Source organism: Heterodontus francisci, chromosome 13 (genome assembly GCF_036365525.1).
Source record: "Heterodontus francisci isolate sHetFra1 chromosome 13, sHetFra1.hap1, whole genome shotgun sequence".
Lineage (NCBI taxonomy): Eukaryota > Metazoa > Chordata > Chondrichthyes > Heterodontiformes > Heterodontidae > Heterodontus > Heterodontus francisci.
The window spans coordinates 39147305-39174619 of record NC_090383.1 but is presented as its reverse complement, the minus strand read 5'-3'; the positions used below and the strand labels follow the sequence as shown (position 1 = coordinate 39174619).

At 44.0% G+C, this 27315-nt stretch overlaps 1 protein-coding gene across 4 annotated transcripts in view; it reads left to right on the top strand.

The window, feature by feature from the left end:
- snx14 (sorting nexin 14) overlaps positions 1-27315 on the top strand; it is a 318752-nt gene that overhangs the window by 173813 nt on the left and 117624 nt on the right. For all 4 annotated transcript variants that reach the window (XM_068044682.1, XM_068044680.1, XM_068044681.1 and 1 more), the window contains one exon: positions 14626-14758. In XM_068044682.1, coding sequence (XP_067900783.1) covers positions 14626-14758 — 133 coding nt within the window. The remainder of the gene's footprint in view (positions 1-14625; positions 14759-27315) is intronic.

The window sequence follows — 27315 nt, the reverse complement described above, 5'->3', positions numbered from 1 at the left end:
CAATAAGTTTATCTGTAAACGAGACCTGCTGACGCAGAAAAACATCTTTTATGAAGTAATCTAACCCCTTGAGACTTAATCATCTTGAAGTTGAAGTATTGATGAGCAGATTATATAACGTGAATCCAAATACTTATCAATTTAGCCCAAATATACTCCTTTTTGTTCTGATATGGTTTACAGACATGCGAGGGCAGTTCATATGTTGACAGAGCTGTAAGCTTTTTATTTTTTTTATTTAGAGATACAGCACTGAAACAGGCCCTTCGGCCCACCAAGTCTGTGCCGACCAACAACCACCCATTTATACTAATCCTACATTAATCCCATATTCCCTACCACATCCCCACCATTCTCCTACCACCTACCTACACTAGGGGCAGTTTACAATGACCAATTTACTTATCAACCTGCAAGTTGGCATTTGCAGAGATGTAGATTTTGCCACCAACGATTTAAATTAAACTGGAAGCGGTGAGCTCCACAATGGGAGTCAGTAGCTGACCCATACAGACTAGGAAAAGTCTCCGCTTGACCCTGATCTGTACAAAATTATCATACCTCTTGACTGACAGATGAGGGTATGGAAACATAGAAAATAGGAGCAGGAGTAGGCCATTCGGCCCTTCGAGCCTGCTCCTCCATTCATTATGATCATGGCTGATCATCCAACTCAGTAACCTGTTCCCGCTTTCGCCCCATACCCTTTGATCCCTTTAGACCCAAGAGCTACGTCTAACTCCTTTTTGAAAACATACAATGTCTTGGCCTCAACTGCTTTCTGTGGTAGCGAATTCCACAGGCTCACCACTCTCTGGGTGAAGAAATTTCTCCTCATCTCAGTCCTGAAAGGTTTACCCGTATCCTTAGACTATGACCCCTGGTTCTGGACTCCCCCACCATCGGGAACATCCTTCCTGCATTTACCCTGTCAAGTCATGTTAGAATTTTATAGGTTTCTATGAGATCCCACCCCCCCCCCCCCCCCCTCACTCTTCTGAACTCCAACAAATATAATCCTAACCGACTCAATCTCTCCTCATATGTCAGTCCCGCCATCCCAGGAATCAGTCTGGTAAACCTTTGCTGCACTCCCCCTATAGAAAGAACATCCTTCCTCAGGTATGATCAGGTTTGGCAACTATGCTTCTTGCAATCAATTTATCCAAGTAAGACTTGCTGTCTCGCAGGTCTCTTCCCTCAGTACTCCAAATAACAACTGGCCACTTCAAGTTTTTGAATGGCAAGCAAGTGAATAAACAGACCACATCCTCGTTCATTCTGCTGTTTGTTCTGTAAATTAGGAAATTGGACAGTTACTTAATCAGAAAATTGTAGAAGCCCATTTTATCCCTAAAATGCAAAGCCTGACCAAGTGGTGAGATCGAACGTGTAGCCTGGCAAACCAACTTTTATTTGTTAATTAAATTAAATTAAGATTAAATTCAATTTGAACTAATTTTCAGTTACGTACTGCATATATAGGGCTGAATTTAGTGGAGCTGCTGGGTGTCCTGAAAAGGCAAGGGGAACCCCGCCTCGGCCCTTCAGAGCACGCCCCAAACGGTTCAATGCAATGGCACACAGGCACTTAACTTCCTGGCGTTGGGCTCCCCATCCCTTTAAGGATGGGAATCCCAGCTCCTGGAGCTGGTGGCCAATCAGAAGGCTGGCATCTCAGTAGTATCGGCAGCACCATCGGGAATGGAGGCCGCTATCAGTACTGCACCAGGCCTGGGACCAGGCGCCGCGCTGGAGCCCGAACCCAAGGTGAGTGTGGTGGGGTCGCTGGGCCAGTCTAGTAGGCCCTTGGGGGGTTGGGGGGGGGGGGTGGGGTGGGGAGGATGTTAGTGGAGGGGCGGCCTTTGCTGCCAGGGCCCTCTGTGGGCCACAGATTGCCCACAGAGGAAGCACTGTCCCCCACAAGCCCATAGGGCTTTACTGGGTGACCTCCCACATGGTATAGGTGTAATTCCAGCAGCAGTGGGAAGAAGCCCTTAAGTGACTATTAATTAGTTACTTACAGACCTCAATTGCCCTCTGGTTGAGAAGGCCGCCTTTGGCTATTCCTGCCCCTGACTAAATTGCAGTTCGACTGGAAGTCGATGGGCCCTCCACCCGCCACCTCCCATCGCAATTCTATGGGCCTTCCCCACCTCCCATCCCATCTTTCTGCCCATAATATATGGCAGTTTCTAGTCTTTCAGGGATACAGTGAATCAAACTTGCTACGTGGTAGAATTAATGGTCAGCAGTATGAGGGGCATTGATAGGTTAGATAGGAAGAAACCTTTTCCCTTAGCGGAGGGGTCAATAACCAGGGGGCATAGATTTAAGGTAAGGTGCAGGAGGTTTAGAGGGGATTTGAGGAAAAATCTTTTCACCCAGAGGGTGGTTGCAATCTGGAAAGCACTGCCTGAAGAGGTGGTAGAAGCAGGAACCCTCACAACATTTAAGAAGTATTTAGATGAGCACTTGAAACACCATAGCATACAAGGCTACGGGTCAAGTGCTGGAAAATGGGATTAGAATAGTTAGGTGCTTGATGGCTGGCACAGACACGATGGGCCGAATGGCCTGTTTCTGTGCTGTATAACTCCTACTCTAAGACTCTAAATGGCAAGCCTGTGAGTTCCACTTCAGCCAGTGTTGTGTGAAGATCGTACACTAATTGTAGGAAAACTTCAGTCAGTAGTTCAAGGAGGTGCAATCAGGAGTGCTTAGCCCTAATTATTGCCCATTATTGAGATGCCAACTGTTGGTTTAACTCTGGCTGAATGTAACTGTATTTGAATGGAGGTAGTGGTTTGTTTTGAGGGTGAATGTTTTGTTAGCTTAATGACACTATGCTTCTCCACCGTCATTCAGCTGAGGTGAGACTGCACTCACCTAGTTCTGTTCTCTATCCAGTTATAGCCAGTGAATCACCTGAAATGGATTCTCTTCCCTCCTGCACCATTACCTCTGTCCCCGCCCCCCCTTCCCAAGGATTTATCCTCAGACCCCCCACCCCCCCAACTCCATTTATCTGCTATATGCAGCCCCTTGGCAACATCATCCAAAAATCTAGCAACCAACTTCATCCCTCTCCCTGGTAACTGTCTGAAGCTGAACCCAGACTGTTTGAAACCTTGGTGTCATATTTGACCCCAAGATGAGCGTCTGACCACACAGCAACGCCATCAGTAAGACTGCCTATTTCCACCTCCATAGCATAGCCAGACTCAGTCCCTGTCTCAGCTCATCAGCTGAACCTCTTATCTATGCCTTGATTATTGTTAGATTTGACAATTCCGACAGATTCGTGGCCAGTCTCCCATTTTCTACCTTTTGTAAACTTGAGGGCATCCAAAACTCTGCTGCCCATGTCCTAACTCGCACCAAGTGTCGCTCACCAACCACCCCCCCATCACCTCTGTGCTCATTGATTTGCATTAGCTCCTGGTTACGCAATGCCTTCTCATCTTTGCTTTCAAATCCCTCCATGGCTTCACCCCCTATCTATCTTTGTAACCGTTTCCAATGTGACAATCCTTTAAGATATCTGGGCTCCTCCAATTCTGGCCCCTCGTGCATCCCCTATGTGAATTGCTCCACCATTGGCAGTTGCCCCTTCAGCTGTCAAGGCCCTAAGCTCTGCAATTCCCTCCCTAAACCTCGCTGCCTTCCTATCTCTCATTCCTGCTTTAAGACGCTGTTTAAAAACTGCCTCTTTGACCAAGCGTTTGGACTTCTGCCCAAATATGGCTCGGTGTGAAATTTTGTCTGATAATGCTCCTGTGAAATGCCTTATGATACTTTCCTACATGAAATGCGCTATATAGATACAAGTTAGGTTTTTTAAATGAATGATTCTTTAAAAATTATTTTTTTAATTTTATCATGTTCACATTTCAGCATTGTTTTGATCAGGCAGGTTTAATTGAAAGTTAATTTTTGAGTGTGGAGATTCACACACTAACGGCATAAAAAAGGGGGAAAAAATCATGTTGATCATAAAGTTATTAGCAACCTTATTAATAAGTCAGTTATAAAGACAGAAAACATTGTTGCATGAAGTTTGTCTCCAGAGCTGTGGTCGGCACAGACTCTGTGGGCCGAAGGGCCTGTTTCAGTGCTGTATCTCTAAATAAAAAAGTAATAAATAAAATAATAAAATTAATGCAGAAATAAATGGCTGGTCTCAGAGCACTCCCATTCATGAATGCAAGTGCTGAAGCTAACATTTATCTGTTTTTATTTCTACTGATTAATGCTGCCTAGTGGATATATTTAAAAAAAAAGTAAACAAATTTGTGGGTTAGCCCCGAATCTCTCGGGCAAGCTGCCTCCATGAATCAAGGGTCTTCATCAACATCTGTTTTTCCTCATGGCCAATCAATTGTAACACTTCCATCTGGCATTTTACCTTCTCTCCCTGCTGCTGTAACATAGGTCAGGGTCCATTCATACCATTTGCTTCTTTCTTACATGCATGGATGCTTTTGTCAAAAGTATATCATGCCAACAGTTAAAACACATGTTATATCTTTTGTGTTCATTAGTTTATATTAATTTATCTTTAGGGTTTCATAACTGGTTTGCTTACATTGTCTGCCTGATAAATGGTTTGGTTAAACATAAAGGTTCTGCTTATTTAATCTACCCATCTTCAGTTGTGTATAATGGCAGAAATTAATCAACTGAAACATGGATTTTGAATAGAAATGAGATCTTCAGTTGCACTGGGTGATGGAATAGAATGTAATCAGTGAGGACAGATGTCTACAATGCTTCTTTCTCACATGAGAGGTATTCCTGAGATCTATGCTCTAATTTAGGCTCTGGTACTAGTGACAAGTGTACTGTGGAAATCTTAATGCAAGCAAGAACTTAATGCCCAAAAGTTGGTGCAAAATCATACAGCACAGAAGAAGGCCATTCTTCCCATCATGCCTGTGCTTTGAAAGAGAGACCCACTCCCCTGCCCTTTCCCCATAGCCCTGCAAATTTCTCCTTTTCAAGCATATATCCAGTTCCCTTTTGAAAGTTACCATTGAACCTGTGCACCACTCTTTCGGGCAGTTCATTCCAAATCATAACTCACTGCATTAAAAAAAGTCTCATCATATCCGCCTCCAATGGTTCTTTTACCAGTTATTTTAAATCCATGTCCTCTGGTTATCAGGCCTCTTATCAGAGTTTTGCTTATTTCTTGATATAGTTCAGAATGGATTCTGGTCAGTATGATTGTAAAGTAACAAAAAAAAAATATCTAATTCAAGTTCAATATTAAAGTCTGATTAGAATAAAGTTCTCTCAACCCCAAGTCATTTGGATGCCTTTGAGGACATTTCATGCTACAGAGAGTAGGATCATTTATGTCCTGATTATAGTACTCAAGATGTGGGATGCCCATTACTTGAAACTGCCAGGCTCCCTTTGGGTGAATTTTTCACTGTTTGTGTAGCCATCTAGAGTGCCACACCTCTCCAGGGAGGAAACAACAACTATATCCAAATCACAGGGCTTGAATTGTGCCTCTCTAGATGTTCATTGGCCTAGATTCAGCCTGGTTGCCAGAGAATGTATTTCAACAAATTGCCTACAAAAGAAAGTAAAAAAGATATTAAAGTAAACCGAAATGCAATCTTTCATCGCAATTTAATCTCTATTTACTAATTTCAAATCCCGATCTGGAAACGCATGTTGAAATACACTCTTATTGGATAATGTGACAAGAATCAAAACTATTGATTTCAAGGGAAATATGGCAGCTGCATAATGCTTTATTGTCCATTTATTATGCGCACAATCTTTAATTTGTGATTTCTTTTCCATTCTGGTGAGACTTATAAAGAGAACTAAAAAGTTAATGTTTCTACATGCATGAAGTAGACATTTTAATTTTTCATTGTTGTCTCATCCAAAATACTTTAAATTGCATCATTTTAAGAGTGCATTTTCCCCTGGGATTCATGGAACATGCTCCACATCAAGGATAAGGTGGTTGATGACTGCAGTGCTTTCCCCCTTGGTGCACGCTTCCCTTAGTAAACAACATTTTTTTTTGTGAAAATGTTTTGTGTTGATGTATACTCACACATTATCCTTGAAATGAAACATTCCCCTCTTCCCTTGAGGTTTTCTGTTCTGTGAATATATTCCAATTTCTTCTTTAACATTTTTGAACAGACTGTGTGAAGACAAATTTGATTTTCGTAGACATGTGGAAATAGTAACCTTTGTTAGAATAAATCTGCACATTTGTACTGGTGTACCCAGTACAGGCAGTATTGGAGTCAAAATGGCATTTTGTCTATATCTTATTGAATAAAAGCTTAATTGGGTCTAATTTTCATGCTGTACCATCAATGGTATTGTTAACAGGCTTCTTGATGGGCTGTGTTAATACATAACTTAGCAAATTAATTTTTGAATCATTTGTGCAATTTAAGTTCAGCGGAACCCTAGGGTAATAAGACCTAGTACAGAGGGGAAGCATTGAGAAGAAGGTGCCCCCGAACACGTAAAAAGCCACGACCCGGCTCCAGTTGACTCCATCGCGGAACGGCTCCTCGGCCACAACTTCAAAGCGCCCGCGGGAGATGTGCGGCTCGTAGCGCATCTGCAGCGCAATGTCGGCGACTTTCTGCTGATACTGGCGCCTGAGGCTGTCGCCCACCTCCCGGAGGACGCGGATGAGCTGTGACTCCTAGCTGCAAAGTTTTTATGACGATATGAAACAGGTTGCAAAGCAGACCCCTGTGGAACTCCACTGGTAACATTCTCCCAGGCTGATGACAATTGTTGTGCGGTAGTGGTTTTGTGCTGGGTTATGAACCATTCCCCTTTGTCATCTCCAGCAACCAACACACCAGGCACAGCGAGGTCTTCTGGGATGGTGGGAACTGATGAAATGTTTTATTACCTGCACCCCCTTTTCCCGCCCCCCCCCCTCCCAGCTCCCCCCTCGCACCCTCTTCCCCCACCCCCTCCCCCCCTCGCACCATCTTCCCCCCGCACCCCCTTCCCCTGCACCCCCCCCCCACCCACCTTCCCAGCCCCCTTCCCAGCCCCCCCCCTCGCACCCCCTTCCCTCCACCCCTCCTCCCACCGGCATCCACCTATGCCTGAGCAGGGGCCCTAACAACCCCACTGCCTTGTGGACGTCTCGGGAGAGTCCAAGGCTAAGGGAGTAAATCCAAACAGAAAATCTGGAGCGGAACCCCGTAGGTGGTCATGTGTCACCTTTGGCATGTTTCCGGCAGTTCCTGCAGCCATACTGGTGCCAAACGTCGTGCTCTGCACTCCTTTGGACCCCAACAGAAAGGCTGAGAGGGGGGTTTTGACGCTTGGGCAACTCACAACCCCCATACATTCGCCCAGGCATGCGCCAGGGAGAGGTCACTCCATAGTCGCCTCACAGCGACCGAAACAACACGGAAGGCAGCAGTTACGGGTTATAAGTCCAGTTCAATTGACGTAGAGATTGGGCACCTTTGCCTTTGTCGGTGGGAGAGGTCATCGCACCTCACTGGACAGCTACCGCCCGCCTCAAACCGGGCAGCCCCCAGTCAATAAGGTTCTGTCCCGCCACAGTCCACCTGCTTCAATGGGTGCTTGGAGCTCAGGGTCATTGCCCAGAAAGCGGATTGCAACACCACACCAACCAGCACGATAAAAAAACGAAAGAAGGTACCAGCCCTTCGCTTTGCAAGCTGGAACGTCAGAACTGTGTGTCCTGGCCTGTCAGAAGACCTTACACAAATCAACGATTCTCGGAAGACTGCCATCATTAACAACGAGCTCAGTAGACTCAATGTGGACACTTCAGGTGACACGCCTCCCTGCGAGCGGATCTCCAAGAGAGCAAGACTACACCTTCTACTGGCAGGGTAGGGATCCTGAAGAACCAAGACAGCATGGAGTGGGCTTCGCCATCAGAAACTCCTTGCTCAGCATGATAGAGCCTCCCTCAAATGGCTCAGAACTGTCCATCCTGTCCATCCGACTGCTCACCGCCTCTGGTCCAGTACACCTACTCAGCATCTATGCTCCAACACTCTGCTCCCCATCTGAAGCTCATGACCTGTTTTACGAGGAACTCCATAATATCATTAGTAGCATCCCCAATACCAAAAATCTGTTCCTGCTGGGGGACTTTAATGCCAGGGTTGGGGCCGACCATGACTCATGGCCCTCCTGCCTTGGATGCTATGGCATTGGAAGGATGAATGAGAATGGACAGAGACTGCTTGAGTTGTGTACCTGTCATATCCTCTGCATCACCAACTCGTTTTTTCACAATAAACCCTGTCCCCAGGTTTCTTGGAGGCACCCAAGATCACGTCGTTGGCACCAGCTGGACCTCATCGTCACAAGGCGAGCCTCTTTAAACAGCATTCAAACCACATGCAGCTTCCACAGTGCGGACTGCACCACCGACCACTCCCTGGTGTGCAGCAAGGTTAGACTCAAACCAAAGAAGCTGCATCACTCCCAAGCAGAAGGGCCACCCGCGCATCAACACGAGCAGAATTTCTTATCCACAGCTGTTACAAAAATTTCTAAATTCACTTGGAAAAAGCCCTTCAAAACACTCCCACAGGGGATGCAGAGACCAAGTGGGCCCACATCAGAGACGCCATCTGTGAGTCAGCTATGACCACCTATGGCAAACGCGTGAAGCGGAATGCAGACTGGGTTCAATCTCACTTTGAAGAGCTGGAACCTGTCATAGCCGCTAAGCGCATTGCACTGCTGAACTACAAGAAAGCCCCCAGCGAGAAAACATCCGTAGCACATAAAACAGCCAGAAGCGCTGCACAAAGAACAGCCAGGCGCTGCGCAAATGACTACTGGCAACACCTATGCAGTCATATTCAGCTGGCCTCAGATACCGGAAACATCAGAGGAATATATGATGGCATTAAGAGAGCTTTTGGGCCAACCATCAAGAAGATTGCCCCCCTCAAATCTAAATCGGGACACAATCACTGACCAATGCAAGCAAATGGACCGCTGGGTTGAGCACTACCTAGAACTGTACTCCAGGGAGAATGTTGTCACTGAGACCGCCCTCAATGCAACCCAGCCTCTGCCAGTCATGGATGAGCTGGACGTACAACCAACAAAATCGGAACTCAGTAATGCCATTGACTCTCTAGCCAGCGGAAAAGCCCCTGGGAAGGACGGCATTACCCCTGAAATCATCAAGAGTGCCAAGCCTGCTATACTCTCGGCACTCTACGAACTGCTTTGCCTGTGCTGGGATGAGGGAGCAGTACCACAGGACATGTGCGTTGCCAATATCATCACCCTCTATAAAAACAAAGGTGACCGCGGTGACTGCAACGACTACCGTGGAATCTCCCTGCTCAGCATAGTGGGGAAAGTCTTCGCTCGAGTCGCTTTAAACAGGCTCCAGAAGCTGGCCGAGCGTGTCTACCCTGAGGCACAGTGTGGCTTTCGTGCAGAGAGATCGACTATTGACATGCTGTTCTCCCTTTGTCAGCTACAGGAGAAATGCCGCGAACAACAGATGCCCCTCTACGTTGCTTTCATTGATCTCACCAAAGCCTTTGACCTTGTCAGCAGACGTGGTCTCTTCAGACTACTGGAAAAGATCGGATGCCCACCAAAGCTACTAAGTATCATCACCTCATTCCATGACAATATGAAAGGCACAATTCATCATAGCGGCACCTCATCAGACCCCTTTCCTATCCTGAGTGGCGTGAAACAGGGCTGCGTTCTCGCACCTACACTGTTAGGGATTTTCTTCTCCCTGCTGCTCTCACATGCGTTCAAGCCTTCAGAAGCAGGAATTTTCTTCCACGCAAGATCAGGTGGCAGGTTGTTCAACTTTGCCCCTCTAAGAGAGAAGACCAAAGTACGGAAAGTCCTCATCAGGGAGCTTCTCTTTGCTGACAATGCTGCATTAACATCTCTCACTGAAGAGTGTCTGCAGAATCTCATCGACAGGTTTGTGGCTGCCTGCAACGAATTTGGCCTAACCATCAGCCTCAAGAAAACGAACATCATGGAACAGGACATCAGTAATGCTCCATCCATCAATATCTGCGACCACGCTCTGGAAGTGGTTCAAGAGTTCACCTGCCTAGGCTCAACTATCACCAGTAACCTGTCTCTTGATGCAGAAATCAACAAGCGCATGGGAAAGGCTTCCACTGCTATGTCTAGACTGGCCAAGAGAGTGTGGGAAAATGGCGCACTGACACGGAACACAAAAGTCCGCATGTATCAAGCCTGTGTCCTCAGTGGGCGGCGCAGTGGTTAGCACCGCAGCCTCACAGCTCCAGCGACCCGGGTTCAATTCTGGGTACTGCCTGTGTGGAGTTTGCAAGTTCTCCCTGTGTCTGCGTGGGTTTCCTCCGGGTGCTCCGGTTTCCTCCCACATGCCAAAGACTTGCAGGTTGGTAGGTAAATTGGCCATTATAAATTGCCCCTAGTATAGGTAGGTGGTAGGGAAATATAGGGACAGGTGGGGATGTGGTAGGAATATGGGATTAGTGTAGGATTAGTATAAATGGGTGGTTGATGGTCGGCACAGACTCGGTGGGCCGAAGGGCCTGTTTCAGTGCTGTATCTCTAAACTAAACTAAACTAAACCTTGCTCTACGGCAGCGAGGCCTGGACAACGTATGTCAGCCAAGAGCGACGTCTCAATTCATTCCATCTTCGCTGCTTCCGGAGAATCCTTGGAATCAACACGGAAGTCCTTGAGGCGGCCAACATCCCCAGCTTATACACCCTACTGAGTCAGCGGCGCTTGAGATGGCTTGGCCATGTGAGCCACATGGAAGATGGCAGGATCCCCAAGGACACATTGTACAGCGAGCTCGCCACTGCTATCAGACCCACCGGCCGTCCATGTCTCCACTTTAAAGACGTCTGCAAATGCGACATGAAGTCCTGTGACATTGATCACAAGTCGTGGGAGTCAGTTGCCAGTGATCGCCAGAGCTGGCGGGCAGCCATAAAGGCGGGGCTAAAGTGTGGCGAGTCAAAGAGACTTAGCAGGCAGGAAAAAAGACAGAAGCGCAAGGGGAGAGCCAACTGTGAAACAGCCCTAACAGCCAATTTTATCTGCAGCACCTGTGGAAGAGTCTGTCACTCTAGAATTGGCCTTTATAGCCACTTCAGGCGCTGCTCCACAAACCACTGACCACCTCCAGGCGCTTCCCCATTGTCTCCCGAGACAAGGAGGCCAAAGAAGAAGTTGTTCAGTGATTTGATCAACATAACATTTTTCAATTTTTAATAGTGTACTGTTACTAAACCAGTGAAGCAGTGTTTTGTTTTGACCTTGTAAATTGTGTACAAGGAGAAGGGGCCAAACAAAAATTTATTTTGAAACTAAATTTATAATGGGCCTTTTATAACATTTTAAAGTTGCCTTAAATTAATGTTTTTATTTAAAGTTTGACTTTGAACAACTGTGTTTAGTGGCACCTAGTCCTGCAGCTCAGGCAGGTTCCAGGATCAATCCCTAGTTTAGGTTTAATTTGGTGATTTTCATAGGGGTATTGGGTTGTGGGGTGGGCTGGTGGGCAGGCCGGTGAGGGTGGGGGGGGGAGGGGGATGCGGGGGTCGCAGAATAATATGGTGATATCAAACTTTAGCTTTAAAACCAATGTCAGAGAATTGACTTGATGAGTTGAAGTTTAATCTGTTGTATAAAATGGTAGGCAGACTTGGGCCTTTTTTTATTTGTTCATGGGAAGTGGGCGTTGCTGGCTAGGTCAGCATTTATTGCCCATCCCTAATTGCCCTTGAGATGGTGGTTGTGAGCTGCCTTCTTGAATTGCTGCAGTCCATGTGAGGTAGGTACACCCACAGTGCTGTTAGGAAGGGAGTTCCAGGAATTTAACCCAGCGGCAGTGAAGGAACAGCCTTTTCTTCAATGTTTCAGTGCGAGAAGCAGAATACAGTCAAGCCTAGGCAGGAGATCATCATGCAGTACTGTAGCTTTATTCGAATGATCCCTTTTTGTACATTCAAATCTCCTGCTTATTTCCCTTAACTCTGTGATTGTTTATAAAATTCTGCATTGCCTGTATGGTGCATCGCTGTGTGCTATCCTCAGCAGTCTCAGCTGCTCCCTGTTTTGATCTGTGGTATATAAATTTTAAAGCTGCTACTTTAATCAGTTGCTAAGGTTATCAGGGTCATTGTCTTCTGCTAGTTTAATCATGCATGTATCATATAACCCAACTGTCCTTTCTGCCCCTTTTCAACTTAACTTCTTCCTTCCCATGTCTCAACATAGGATTCTTGTCCTCACCCTCAAATCCCTCTACAGTTTTGTCATTTCCATCTTCTGTGATCTCCTGCAACCCTCTGTCCCGTCCTGTATCCAGTGGTCCTCTTGTCCTATTTCATTTCATGTCCCATGCACTCTCTGCTCCATCATCTCTGGCTGCTCCTTCAGCTACCTTGGTTTAATCTTTTGTAGCCCTGTCCTTTAACAACTCAGCCTTGCGACTTCTCTTCCTGCCTTCAAAAACCTCTTGAGGAAACCTCTTCATTGATTGCATTTGCCCTCTCCATATTCTGTCCTTCTCACCTCATGTCCATTGCTCTGTAAAGTGCTCTGAAGTGCCTTTTTGTATGTTATAAACTCTGTAGAAATCTATGGTGTTGTGAAAAGCATGACTGAGGGAGGTAGGCTGTTCTAGTTTTGAAATCCCAAGAACAAGTAAGAACATAGGAACAGGAGTAGGTCGTTTAGCTCCTCGAGCCTGTTCCGCCATTCAGTGAGATTGTGACAGATCTAACTCCATATACCTGCCTTTCCCCCAATTCCATTAATACCTTTGGATAACAAAAATGTATTAGTCGGAGATTGAAAATTTACAATTGATCAAGCATAAATTGCTGTTTGTGGAAGAGGGGTTCCACAATTCTACCACCCTTTGTTTGTGAAAGTGCTTCTTAATTTCACTCCTGATAGGTCTGGCTCTAATTTTTAGATTATGCCCCTAGTCCTAGACTCCCCAATCATCAGAACCAGCTTCTCTCTATCTACCTCATCTGTTCTGCTTAATATCTTGAAAAAAGAGGTTCCGATTCCTGATTTCAGTGCAGAGGATTTAGAAAGGAGATGGTGTATTTGCACCTTAGGACGAAAAATAGGAAAGTTTTAAGGAGCACTGATCCTATTAGTATTAATAAAAGTGATAGAATTTGAGTCAGTGAGAAAGATTTGTCTGCTAGATGACCAGCTTTTACTTGTATGTTGTGCACATGTTGGTTCAATAATTGAACCAGTTATTGGTAATTTAAGTGCTATTAAAAGACTGGGTAGTATGGTGGGGTGGAAGAATAGTACTTCAGGGATTTGGTTTTGACTAACTTTGTTCTGTGACGTGTAGCTTGAAACATTATATGTTGCAACCATTTTTTTGAAGGTGTCTAATATAGTAAATGATAAATTACAGATTTGATGTAATCATTTATAGCTGTCTCTTCTGATATCTAATTACAAACAGTATGTATCTGAATGCTGTCTCCTATAGAAGCCAGTTTTTTGTTTGCAAACCCATGGACTAATATAAATGTTATTTTTGAAGGAGTTACACAATGTAAACATTATGCACACTGCTGTACACATTGTCTTCATCCTAATATACCATGTGATTCATTCCCGTATAATTTTCAGATTTCTTGGTACCGTTCTAGTTATTAAAACCATTCTTTCAAATATCTGTTTGAAGGAAATAATTGAAGTGAACCTTCATTATAACATTCTTGAACCTTACCATGCAACATTGGGATAATTAGACCTTGTCCTCTAAGCAGCTGCACTGGAACCAATTCCAAGAGGGAATAGAGTGTATCATTTAAACCCATCCTTTTTTCTCTGCTCTTTCAAATAAATCTGGCAACGGTTAATTAAATTTTACAAGCAGGGTACATAATAGGAAGGATCATAGCACATGAATTGGACTCTCTCATGGGGTTGAGCAATCATGTGTAATCAGGCCAGCCAACCTCGGGGAAAGGAGTTATAACTGCATGGGTCTTGGTATGTCGATTATGTGCACAATTGCATTTTTTTTTAAATGGTGACTACGGGAGTTGCTTTCCATCAATAGAATAACTGTATTCATGGTCAACAGGTGAAAACATCGCATCTAGTTCTGATATTAGCATTGGATACATGAACACCAAAGTTGTATCGGCAGAATTAGACTATTTCAGCAGAAGCTTTCCAAAATATTCGGGTTCTACATTTGCTTCCTTAAGTGTTCAGTATCTGCCCTTACCAATGAGAATTGACTTATCAATCTTGTAATGAGTAAGGTTAATTGATAATTTAACATACCTTATTTTCTGGGTTCACAGTTTGATTGGTGATTATTTTATACGACTAGATCTGTAATAAAATGTACAGGAAAAAGTGTATCCAAATTGACCTAGCTGGTAAACTGTAACCCTGATTTTTGTCTTCAAATAACTATTGATGACAATTGCAAACAAGACAAAATCAGAGCTGCACTTTACCTCTAACCATCACATGAGCTAAAGTTCATTGCACTGCATGTTCCACATTTACTCAATTAGTGTAATGTTATGTGTTTAAAGGATTTACTGATCCATTTATCTGCTGCCATTCAGGGGCTCCAATAAACGTGGAGAGTCTTTTGGAATAAGTCGAATAGGCAGCAAGCTCAAAGGAGTCTTTAAAAGCACGACGATGGAAGGGGCTATGTTGCCTAACTATGGATTGCGAACAGGAGATGATGATTTAGTGAGTAACATTGGGCTATTCGCACTGTAACCACGTTTAATATAATTAGTGTGGTGTAGCAAGATGGAAGTTTTCTCTTAAAACTGTCTGCTCGGTTACAAAATGAGAATTGGTTTAAACATCCATTAATATCTGTCCTGAAACTTGGTGGCATCTAGGAGCAGTGTTGTGTTCATCTCAGATTTTAGGTCAGAGATAAAATCCAGGACCAATCTGTAATCATAACTTAAGTTCTGAGATTCTTGTCTGACGACCAGGTTGGTGGCAACATCTTAAACTATAAAATCCAACTCAAAAAATTGTATTTGTGTTCTTAATTATTCCTCCTCAACCTTCTCAGTCTGTATGCAGTCTCTGATACAGTTGGCCATAACATCCTCCTCCTCACCTCTCCTCTGTTGCCAGCTGGGTGGGGCTACCCTCGCTTGGTTCCATTCCTATGTCATAGAGTCATAATGGCACAGAAAGAGGCCATTGGGCCCATCAAGTCCATCCAGCTCTCTGTAGAGCAATCAAGTTAGTCCCACTCCCCTGCTCTAACCCCATAGCCCTGCAAGCTTATTTCCCTCAAGTGTCCATCCAATTTGAAATCCTTCGTTATCTCTGATTCCACCACTCTTGTAGGCAGCGTGTTCCAGGTCATTACCACTCGCTGAGTAAAAAAAGTTCTACCTCACAGCCCCCCCAGCCCAAAATCTTAAATGTGTATCCCTAGTCCTTCTACCATCAGCTTATGGGAACAGCCTTTATTTGTTTACCTTATCTAAACCTGTCATAATCTTGTACACCTCTATGAAATCTCCCCTCAATCTCCTTTGCCCCAAGGAGAACAACCTCAGCTTCTCCAACCTGACCTGGTAGCTAAAATCCCTCATCCCGGGAACCATTCTGGCAAATCTCCTCTGCACCCTTTCAAGGACCCTCATATCCTTCCTGAAATGACCAGAACTGGACGCAATACTCTCGTTGTGACCTAACCAGAACTTTATAAAGCATAACTTGCCTGCTTTTGTATGCAGTACCTGTTTAGAATCATAGCCAGAGAACCACCTGGAGTGTCTTCTGTTCTTGCTCTTGCATCATTACTTCTGAAGTCCCAAAGGATTTATCTCTGGCCCCCTCCTATTTCCATCTACATGCTGCCCCTCGAAAACATGATTTGAAAAGACAATGGCAGGTTCCAAATGTACACTGATGACACCTAGATGCACATCATTACTTCCTTTCTAGACTTCTCTACTGTCTCTGATTTGTCGGGCTGTTTGTCCAATGTCTAGTATTGGATGATTGGAAAATTCTTTCAACTAAATATTGGGAAGACCAAAGCCACCGATTCCATACCTCTGCCTGGCAACAGTCTAAGGCTGAACCCAACCACAGGCAATCTTGCTGTCCTATTTGACCCTGAGCTGCGCTTCCAACTCCATATCCTCTCCATCACCACGACGGCCTACTTCCACCTCCACAACATTGTCTGCTTGCTGCCCTTGTCTCAGCTCTTATACTACTGAAACCCTCATCCATGCCTTTGTTAGCTGTAGACTTGATTATTCTAATACTTTCCTGACCGGGCTCCCACCTTGCACCCTCTATAAACTTGAGGTCATCCAAAACTCTGTTGTTGGGGGTGCTCTGGGACTGATGGTTGATCTGTGCTTTGTGCAGATGATGAGTTCACATCTTATCCTGATCGGCCGCCTGCCGTGAAGGAACAGCTTCTCCAGTTGTGCGTATGTGCCTGCGGTTGCAACTGTATATCTGGCCGTTCACTTCTACTGCGTACGATTGAGGTGACAACTGCTCTATGCAGGTCCCAAGTTGCCACTTGGACTGACTCTTGTTGAGAGCGTTGAAGGGGTGTACCCTGACTGGCTTTCCAGTGCTCAATTCTGGCAATGGTTTGGCAGTTTTGTCAAAATGTAATTTGGCTTTCTGCCTTTTCATCTTGATTTAGTCACTCACGCCTGTTACTACTTTAGGCTTCAGTAGCTTTTTTGCTATTTGGAAGAGTAGTTTGGGTGTGGCGTGACATTAGCCTTTGTACTGGACTACTTTCTATGCCTTCAGTGGTTTGTTTCTCTACTCAAGGATTGCCTTGTATACATCTGTGCTGGATTTGTTCAATTTCTTTATGATTCCTTTGGCAATTTCCACTGCCACCTCAGCCTTTCCATTTGACTGGGGATAGTGTGGAGATGAGGTATGGAGTTGAACTTCTCAATCCTTTACGAAGCGGCTGATTTCTTCACTTGTGAAGCTTCATCCATGGTCTGTCTGGGATGTCGTGTCATCGGCGGCTCTTTAGCTTGCTTAACTTGGTACTCGTTACATGCTCTGCACTGGCTGATGTGGTCTTTGATTTCATGTTTGGCCAGTAGAGCACTTCTCTTGCCTTCTTCAGATTCGACTCAATTCTTTGGTGACTTGCATGGATGCGCTTTAGCATTTCTCCTCTCAACTCTTTAGGGATGATGACTCTATTACCTTTGTACGCCATCCCTTCATCACTACTTCTTGCAACACTTGGAGAGTTGCATCTTGTTGGGTAGTTCGCTTGATTTGGCAAGGCGTTTGTCGGTCAGATTCAATCTATCTGCTGGGTTAATGACTTCCAGAGCACGTCGAGCTTCAGCTTCACGTTGGATCTGGAAGATTTCACACTCTGTCGTAGCATCCTCCACTATCTTCCTACGGTGTGCTGCTCACAACAGCATGTTAGCGATATATATCTGTTTCCCTTGCTTGTATGTCACGTCCAGATGATATCTGTAACCAGAGTAACGTTCTTTGCAGACACTTTGGAGCAGATAGTAGCACCTTGAGGAAAATGCTTTGAAGTGGCTTGTGGTCGCACTCAACTGTCACTTTTTCTCTTCCAAGTAGGTATTGATGAAATAAAAGCAAGAAATGCTGGAACCACTCAGCAGGTCTGGCAGCACCTGTGGAATTACCAAGTAGGTATTGATGAAAATGTTCGCAAGCAAAGAGAATGGCCAGGCACTCTTTCTCTATCTGAGTGTAGCGTCGTTCCGTTTGCATTAACGCCCTGGATGCAAATGCAACTGGTTGTTCTTGCTGCATTAGGATTGCTTCAAGTCCTGTCTCGCTGGCATCACACTGCAAGGTGATTTCTTCATTTACATCATAGTATTTCAGCACTGGCATTGCTGTACTTGTTGCTTGATTTTACTGAATGTTGCTTCTTGAGTTGGCATAATGGTTCAATGAATGGCCTGACACTGGGAATTTCCGAGGAACAAAGGGACCTTGGCGTGTTTGTCCATAGATCTCTGAAGGCAGAAGGGCAGGTTAATCGGGTGGTGAAAAAGGCATATGGGACACTTGCTTTTATCAATCGAGGCATAGATTACAAAAGCAGGGAGGTCATGTTGGAGTTGTACAGAACTTTGGTAAGGCCACAGCTGGAGCACTGTGTGCAATTCTGGTCGCCACATTATAGGAAGGATGTGATTGCATTGGAGGGGGTGCAGAGGCGATTCACCAGGATGTTGCCTGGGATGGAACATCTAAGCTATGAAGATAGGTTGGATAGGCTTGGGTTGTTTTCACTGGAGCAGAGAAGACTGAGGGGTGACCTGATGGAGGTGTACAAGATTATGAGGGACATGGATGGCGTGGATAGGGAGCAGCTGTTCCCCTTAGTTGAAGGGTCAGTTACGAGGGGTCACAAGTTTAAGGTGAGGGGCAGGAGGTTTAAGAGGGATTTGAGGAAGAACTTTTTTATCCAGAGGGTGGTGACGGTCTGGAATGCCCTGCCTGGGAGGGTGGTAGAGGCGGGTTGCCTCACATCCTTTAAAAGTACCTGGATGAGCACTTGGCACGTCATAACATTCAAGGCTATGGGCCAAGTGCTGGCAAATGGGATTAGGTAGACAGGTCAGGTGTTTTAATGCATCGGTGCAGACTCGATGGGCCGAAGGGCCTCTTCTGCACTGTATTATTCTGTGATTCACACTCCGACGACAAATTGGGTAAGAATTTTGCTAAATAGTTGACAAATCCAACAAATCGTTGCACTGATTTTACATCTGTTGTTTGCTGCATTGCTGCTACTGCTCTCACCTTTTCGGGATCCAGACGAAGACCTTCTGCTGTCAGTACATGACTCTATGTACTTGACTTCGAGCATCTTTAATTGCAATTTTTTTTTGTAAAGCTTCAGGTTCATCTGGTGAGCTCTGTCTAGCAGCCGCACTAGATTTTGATTGCGGTCAGCAATGGCTTCTTCCATTGTATCTCCGCATCCATAAACTAGCAGATCATCCACTATAGCTTCCACTCCGGGAAGATTATGAACTATCTCATGCTTTCTGCGTTGATACTCCTCTGGAGCCATGGAAATGCCAAACGGCATGTGCAACCATCTGTATCTCCCGTACGGCATCCAGAATGTAGTTAGAAAGCTACTGCTTTCATCCAGCATCACTTCCCATTAACCATTCTTTGCATCTAGGGTGGTGAAGAGTTTTGCCTTTGCAAGTTATGGCAAAATTCCTTTGCTCGTTTGCATGGGGTAGTGAGATCTCTTCAGAGCTTTATTTAGATCCTTTGGGTCGAAGCATACTCTCAGCTTTCCAGGTTGTTTCACTGCTACCATGCTGCTAATCCATTCTGTAGGGGTTGTCATTTTCTTGATCACTGCCTTCTTTTCCAGCTCTTCTATCTTGTTTTTCAGGCTAGACTTGAGGGCAGCTGGAACTTTCCTCGGCAGATGCTGATTTGGTCTTACCCTCTCATCTACTTCGAGATGATATTCACCAGGAAGATATCCTAAAACTGTAAATACATTGTTGTACTCCTCTAGGATCTTTTCCGTGGTCAGTGGTTTAGTGTGCTACGACACATTGCAAATCTCTTTTTGCACATTGAGGATTACCGGTCCAAGCTTTAGGCTTGCTCCGGCTGAGATGAGTGGGTTTTGCTTGCCATCTATGATCTGGAACTCCAGACCTTTGTTCTTGTCATTGAATTGGGCTGTGAATAATTTGTCCCCTCGGCACTAGTATGGTGCCATCATATAGCCTCAACCTTACTTTTGAGGGCTTCATTTTTGGATCGCTATGTTGAGCTATTTCGCACGGGTCTGTGAAGGTCATGATGTTGCAAGATGCACCAGTGTCTATCTGACACTTTGTTGACTTGATGTTCTCCTTCTGCAGTCATTATTCCAACAGCCACAAACCATTTATCATCTATCGATCTGACTGAACCTATCTGTTGTATGGTGTATAGTGATTTGTCAGAATCTTGGATATCTACGGCTACGGATATCTAATGCTACGGGCCACGTGCTGGAAAATGGGATTATAATAGCTAGGTGCTTGATGGCCGGCACAGATACAATGGACCAAAGGGCCTGTTTCTGTGCTGTATAACTCTATGACTCTATATCTGTCCAGTGGCCATCTATATTTTATATTTAGAGATACAGCACTGAAACAGGCCCTTCAGCCCACTGAGTCTGTGCCGACCATCAACCACCCATTTATACTAATCCTACATTAATTCCATATTCCTACCACATCCCCACCTTCCCTCAATTCCCCTACCTACACTAGGGGCAATTTACAATGGCCAATTTACCTATCAACCTGCAAGTCTTTGGCTGTGGGAGGAAACCGGAGCACCCGGCGAAAACCCACGCAGTCACAGGGAGAACTTGCAAACTCTGCACAGGCAGTACCCAGAATCGAACCCAGGTCACTGGAGCTGTGAGGCTGCAATGTTAACCACTGCGCCACTGTACCTGCTTGTTGTGCTTCCTTCTAGCCAAACACTTGTGTGCAAAATGATTCGGCTTCTTACAGTGTGAACACTGCTTTCTCCAGGCTGGACATGCCTTCTTTTCCTTTGTTTGATGTCCTTCGTAGTATTTGCATCCTGCCCTTTGTCCATGATCTTTCTGCCCTTTTGGCCTAGTATGTCCATCAGCATAATGCAAGGTCTGGTCTGTTCTGCCATTTTTCTAGTTGCTGATTTACAACCTTAGTGCTTCTGCACATGCCAATCGCTTTCCTGAGAGTAAGTTTCACCTGTCAGTAGATGTGCTCCCACTGCGGGATTCTTATGCCTAATCTGTGTTTAATTAGATCGTCTTTTAGTTGCGCAAATTCGCAGGATTCTGTGAGCTATGTTAATGCAGTCCCACATTGATCAGTGGATTCTTTTCATCTTGGGCCCTAATATTGAACACATACCATTCATATGTTACATTTACTTGGGGTTCAAAGCATGCCTTCAAGGCTTTCAAAATTTCTGCTGTCCTTTTTTTGTTCTTGGGAGAGATTTAGGGTGGGATACATTTTGTAACAGTCTCTCCCCAACAGTGATAAAAAGTGTAGCTACTCTTAGTTGCTTGATTTGTTAATTAAATATGTTGCAATTTCATAATTTTGCCATTGCAAATGCAAAAACTGCCAGTTCTGCTTCATATCATCTTTCATTTTGCCCGGTGCCGAGAGAGGAAGATTTGCAGCCACTGTGTCTTACCCAGTGCTTTCAGCACTTCTTTGTTCCTTTTTTGTGGCTTGCTGTTGCTTTTAGCAGCTTTCAGCAGTTCTGAACATTCCTGTGTTCCCCTTTTAGTAGCTGTGCTTTTACACAGCACTTCAATGCTCAATCTCAGCTCCACTCTAACACCATGTTATGAGCTCACAGGACAACAGTCTTGCTTGCACTGTGTCTTTATTGAACTGCCTTCTGATGGATACCTGCAGTGAGTGCCTCATGGTAGAGGTCACATGATTACGACAGGCCAGGAGGCACATTAGTACAGTATTGCATTTCTATCCCAAACACTCTAACGTCGTCCACCCCACACACCTCCCAGATCTCTGTGATCCTCCAATTCTGGCCTCTTGCCCATCCCTGATTTTCACACCCCACTGTTGGTGCCTGCAGCTGCCTAGGCGCAAGGCTCTGGAATTCCCAAGCTAAATCTCTTTGCCTCTCTATCTCTTTCTTTCTCTATTGTCAGCCGTGGTTCAGCTGGTAACCACTCTCGCCTCTGAGTCAGAAGGTTTCAAGTTCAAGACCCACTTCAGGGCTTGAGCACAAAAATCAAGGCTGACACTCCAGTGCAGTACTGACGGAGTGCTGCAATGTTGAAGGTGCTGCCTTTTGGATGGGACATTAAACTGAAGCCCTATCTGCCTGCTCGTGTGGATGTAAAAGATTCCATGGTGTTATTTCGAAGAGGAGCAGAGGAGTTAACCCCAGTGTCCTGGCCAATATTTATCTCTCAATGAGCATCGCAAGAAACAGATTATCTGGTCATTATCACATTGCTGTTTGTGATACTTTGTTGTGCACAAAATTAGCTGTCGTGTTTCCTACATTACAACAGTCAGTACACTTCAAAAGTACTTCATTTGCTGTAAAGCCCTTTGAACTTCTGATGGGTGTGAATGCAAGTCTTTTTTCTTTTCTCTCTCCACTTTTAAGGCACAGCTTAAAATAAGTATAACAAGTGGGTTCCCTTTATAGTGACTGACACAAACAAATTTCCCTCTGTGCTAGTCTAATTGTATGATACAGCACAGACGAGGTTGTTTGACCTATCATGACTCCTGGGTACAGCTATTCAATTTGTTTTGCTCCCCTGCTCTGTCCCTATGGTCCAGTAAACTTTTGCTCCAAGTATATATCCAATTACCTTTTCAAAGTTACTGTTGAATCTGCTTCCACTACACTTTCAGACAGTACATTCCAGATCATCATAACTTGCTGACGCTTCTGGTTCTTTTGCCAATTATGTTAAATCTTTATCTTCTGAGTGAGCCTACTGCCATTGGAAATAGTTTCTCCTTATTTGCTTATTATCAAAATAGATCATGATTTTGAACATCTCTATTAAATCAGGAGAACAACCCCAGCTTCTGCAGTCTTTCCACATAATTGAAGTCCCTCATCCCCGGTACCACTCCTGTAAATCTCTTCCGCACCCTCTCTAAAGCCTTGATGTCATTCCCACAGAGTGATGCCCAGAATTAAATACTCCAGCTCAGTGTTTTTTATAAAAGTTTAGCACAACTTCCTTGCTTTTGTACTCTATTAGTAGGCTAAGGATCCCATATTTTTATTTCGCAGCCTTCTCAACTTGTCCTGCTATCGTTAAAGATTTGTGTACATATACCCCCAGGAGTCTCTGTTCCTGCTGCTCATTTAAAATTGTACCATTTAGTTTATACTGCCTCTCCTCATTCTTCCTATTAAAATCTATCACTTCACACTTCTCTGTGTTAAATTTCATCTGTCTGGTATCCGTCCATTTGACCAGTCTGTCTGCCTTTCTGAAGTCTGTTCTGAGAAGAGTCATCGACCTGAAAAGTTAACGCTGTTTCTCCACAGATGCTGCCTTAGTATTTCCAGGATTTTCTGTTTTTATTTCAGGTTTCCAGAATTCACAGTATTTTTCTTTCATCCTCCTGAAGAGTATTATCCTCCACATTTTCAAGTTTATTATATTTCCAAATTCCATGCCATCTGTAAACTTTGAAATGATACCCTATATAACCAAATCCAGGTAATTAATAATATATATCAAAGAGAGAAGTTGTCCGAATACCGAGCCCTGGGTCCACCACTTTGTATTCCCCTACAGTTTGAAAAACAACCATTCACCATTACCATCTCTGTTTTCTGCCCTTTAGCTAAATTGTTTCCATGCTGCTACTGTCCCTTCAATCAGATGAGCTTTAATTTTGCCAATAAGTCTATTTTGTGATACTTTATTAGATGCCTCTTGAAAGTCCATATACACATCAATCGCAATACCCTCATCAACCTGCTCTATTACTTCATCAAAGAACCCACTCAAGTTAGTCAAACATGATTTGCCTTTAACAAATTCATGTTGACTTTCATTTATTAACCATTATTAAAAGTAGATTATATGCACAGTATTCATATACCTTATGTTGAAATTTAATAAAGCATTGTCTAATAAATGGCATTTTCCAAGTGCCAATTAATTTTGCTTCTAAAGGTTTCTCATGTTAGGCTGGCTGGTCTGTAATTGATGGGTTTCTTCCCCTTCTCTTTTTGAACAGAGGTGTAACATTCCTTTGAGCCCTCTGAGACCACCCCCATGTCTAAAAAGGACTGGAAGATTGCGGCCATCGCCTCTTCAATTTCTACCATTACTTCCCTCAGCAAACTCAGGTGCATCCCTTCTGGATGGCGTGACTTTTACTTTGAGTACTGCCAACCTTTTAAGAACCACCTCCTCTTATCCTATGCAATATTGCTATTATCTCTTCCTTTACTGCTACTTTGGCAGCATCCTCTTCTCTAGTGAGTTATGCAAAGTATTCATCTAGCACAGCATCCTTCACTACACTGGAACATCTTCTTTGACCCTATTCGGCTCAATTTCTTTTGACTATCGTTATCACATTTATATGTTGAAAAAGATTTTTGGGTTCATTCTTAGGTTAGCCAGTGTTCTGTTCTCATCTGATTTGTGAAGCAGCTTTGAATCTTCAAGATGATTCTATGGCTGAGGGAATGATTCTTTTGTCTATTAGGGTTGATCTGTAACCTTTCCTTTCAACCTGTGACCATCATCCTTGGTAGATATTCATCTGGCAAAGTTTTCTCTCCTCAATGCTGAATCCATTATTGGCTTGTCCACTCTTTACAGCTTTTAAAAGTATGTTTTCTGTCCCCCATTACTGAGCAGTTAGGAATAGAACATTGCAACTTTTATGCCACATGTTTTCAAACAGTTGACTTTGTATGATGTTCCAGGGTCCACTCATTAGTTATTCACTGTGGACTTGAGCTCCCTCTCCAGACTGAGTCTGCTGCTGGGAGCTAGCTTGGTGCAGTGTTGGGAAATGTGTGCAGCTGCAGCTTGTTAAAGGACTGCAGCTATATTTAAAGACACAGTTCTTGTTTTGTTGGGTAGGCAGGAGATTTCTGGTCCAAAGTCTTTGTTCTTCATGCACTCTAATAGATCAGCAGTATTTCTGAACACTTGCATTCCTTGCTGCAACTGATCAGTTGCACAGATGAGAGAATTGCCGCTGCAGGGAACCCTTCTCAGAGAAAAGCCCTACAGAATGCATAGGATGAGGTGGCACATGAGAATATGTAGGCTACAACATCTGGAGAACCTGGAATCATATGGTGTTAAGTTTGGCAGACTTTAAAATACCAAAGTAAAGCTAGCCAACAATGCACCACATAAACGGACAAAGTATGAATAAGATTTTCCTCTCAAACAACCCTGTTAAAAATTAATGAACTGGACATCTATAATATAAAAACATTGAGTTTAATCAATTTCAGATCATAACCATATTTTGGACAGAATTTGCTGGTAATGATTTTGCTTTTGTCAATTTTCGCTCCCCCAGACCCATTTTTTTTGTTTCTTTCATTGTCCTATTACCACCCACTTTTGCCTTGCGCCGTAATTGTCATTTGTCATTTAATCACTCCTGCTTTCCACCCTATCATTGATCTTCCATTTTGTTCTTTCCTCCCTTCCCCCCCTTTCACTGCCTCTGTACTTGCTTAAAATCTGTTACATCTCTAACTTTTTCCAGTACTGATGAAAGACCATCGACCTGAAGCATTAACACTGTTTTTCACAGCACAGGTGCTACCTGACTTGTTGAGTATTTCCAGCATTTTCTGATTTTATTTCAGAATTTCACAATCCATGGTATTTTGCTTTTAAACTGGTCATTTATTTTGTTTACAGTTTGCCGAACCTTTCTATTTGCACATTTGAATAGATAACAATACCCACACTTCAAAAGTATTTAATTGTCTGTGTGGTATACTTTGGGATGACCTGAAGCTGTGAAAGGCTATATAACTTGCAAGTTGACTCATGCTGCTTTAAACCTGTTGCGCCTCCATCTCCATGGAAGCCAACCTTTCATCTCTTTCAAAATTTCATGTGCATATTGCAGCAGGGCAGAGTTTCTTACTGCAGCTCAAAAGTATAACATTGTTGCATTGGCATCTGTAAAGATGAACCACAAAGCAAGCTTCTGACAAAACCATACTACATGTTCATTTACTCATTTATATGCATGTGTTTGGTTGTCAGTCTGTGCTTTTCAAATTTCCAACATCATCCTGCTACTTTGCTTATAGATAGCACATAATGGAAGACGATCCAGAGGGGAGGAACTTCAACTCTTTAAGTGATTTTTAAGAGGCTGCACTGCAAATCATCAAGGGAGTGGAGCAGGATGAAGCCCAACTTTTCCTGCTGTATTCTCTTCTCCACCACCCCCCCCCCACCCAAACCACCCCATCCCTGGCTAGTACTATCTTTTTCCTGATATTCTTTGCTCATTCACTCATGGTTCAGCATACCACAATAGCATCCAGTATATAGCTAGGTAAGCACTGTTTGAAGAGGTATCTTGCAGCCAATGTTCTAAACTATCTGACTTATGTTTCTATGGGTGCCCACCTCAAAAAGAAACAGCCGAACTTGCTGTTTACATGAAATGCTCTAGCACCTTGCAAACATCAGCTTAAGTTAGGCTTAACCTTTCTAAAACACTGGTTAGGTCTTATGTGGAGTATTGTGTTCAAATCTGGGCACCACACTTTAGGAAGGATGTCGCGGCCTTTGTGGGGTTGCAGAACAGTTGAACTATGTGGAAAGACTGGAGAAGCTGGGATTGTTCTCCTTAAAGCAAAGGAAGTTAGGTGAAGATTTGATAAAGGTGTTCAAAATCATGAACAGTTTTTAGCAGGGTAAATAAGAAGAAACTGTTTTCAGTGGCAGAAGGATCAGTAACCAAAGGGGACAGGTTAAAGGTCATTAGCAAAAGAACTATAGGTGACGTGAGGAAACATTTTTTGCAGAACGAGTTGTTGTGATCTGGAATGCACTGCTTGAAAGGGCGGTGGGGGAAGCAGATTCAATCGTAAATTTCAAAAGGAAATTGATTAAATAGTTAAAGGAAAAAAATTACAGGACTGTGGGGAAAGAGCAGGAGAGTGGGCTTAATTGGATAGCTCTCTCAAAGAGCCAGCACAAGCATGATAGGCTGAATGACCTCCTGACCATGTCATTCTATGATTCTGTGAAGTACATTCACTCCAAAGTGTTTAATAGTTAGCTTGAAGGGACCGGGACAGCAGGTGAAACACAGTATGAGTGAACAACACAGAGTGATTGTTTTGAACTGAAGACATCAGTGATGGCTGCCTGGGAAGCAGGCATAATTGCCAGCCACTGACCCCCTGCACATTGATCCTGTTGGAGAATTTTGCTGAGCTTTGCTAATTATTACTTGACTTTGTAGAAACAGAAAAACAGGACACAGCTTGTAGCTAATCTAACCACAACCAACGGTCATAAATTGTAGACGGAACAGCTAACCACAATCAGACGTTACGGCCAGATATGGTGTCTGGAGTGGGCATTGAATTAAGGAACTAGCTTGTTATTGTTGAAACTGCTGTTTTGCTGACCTCGGACTCTGCATGGTGCACAGTCACGTAGGCGGTCTTGTGATCATCTTGTGGGCGTTTATCTAATTGTGAAATTGTTAGCTCTG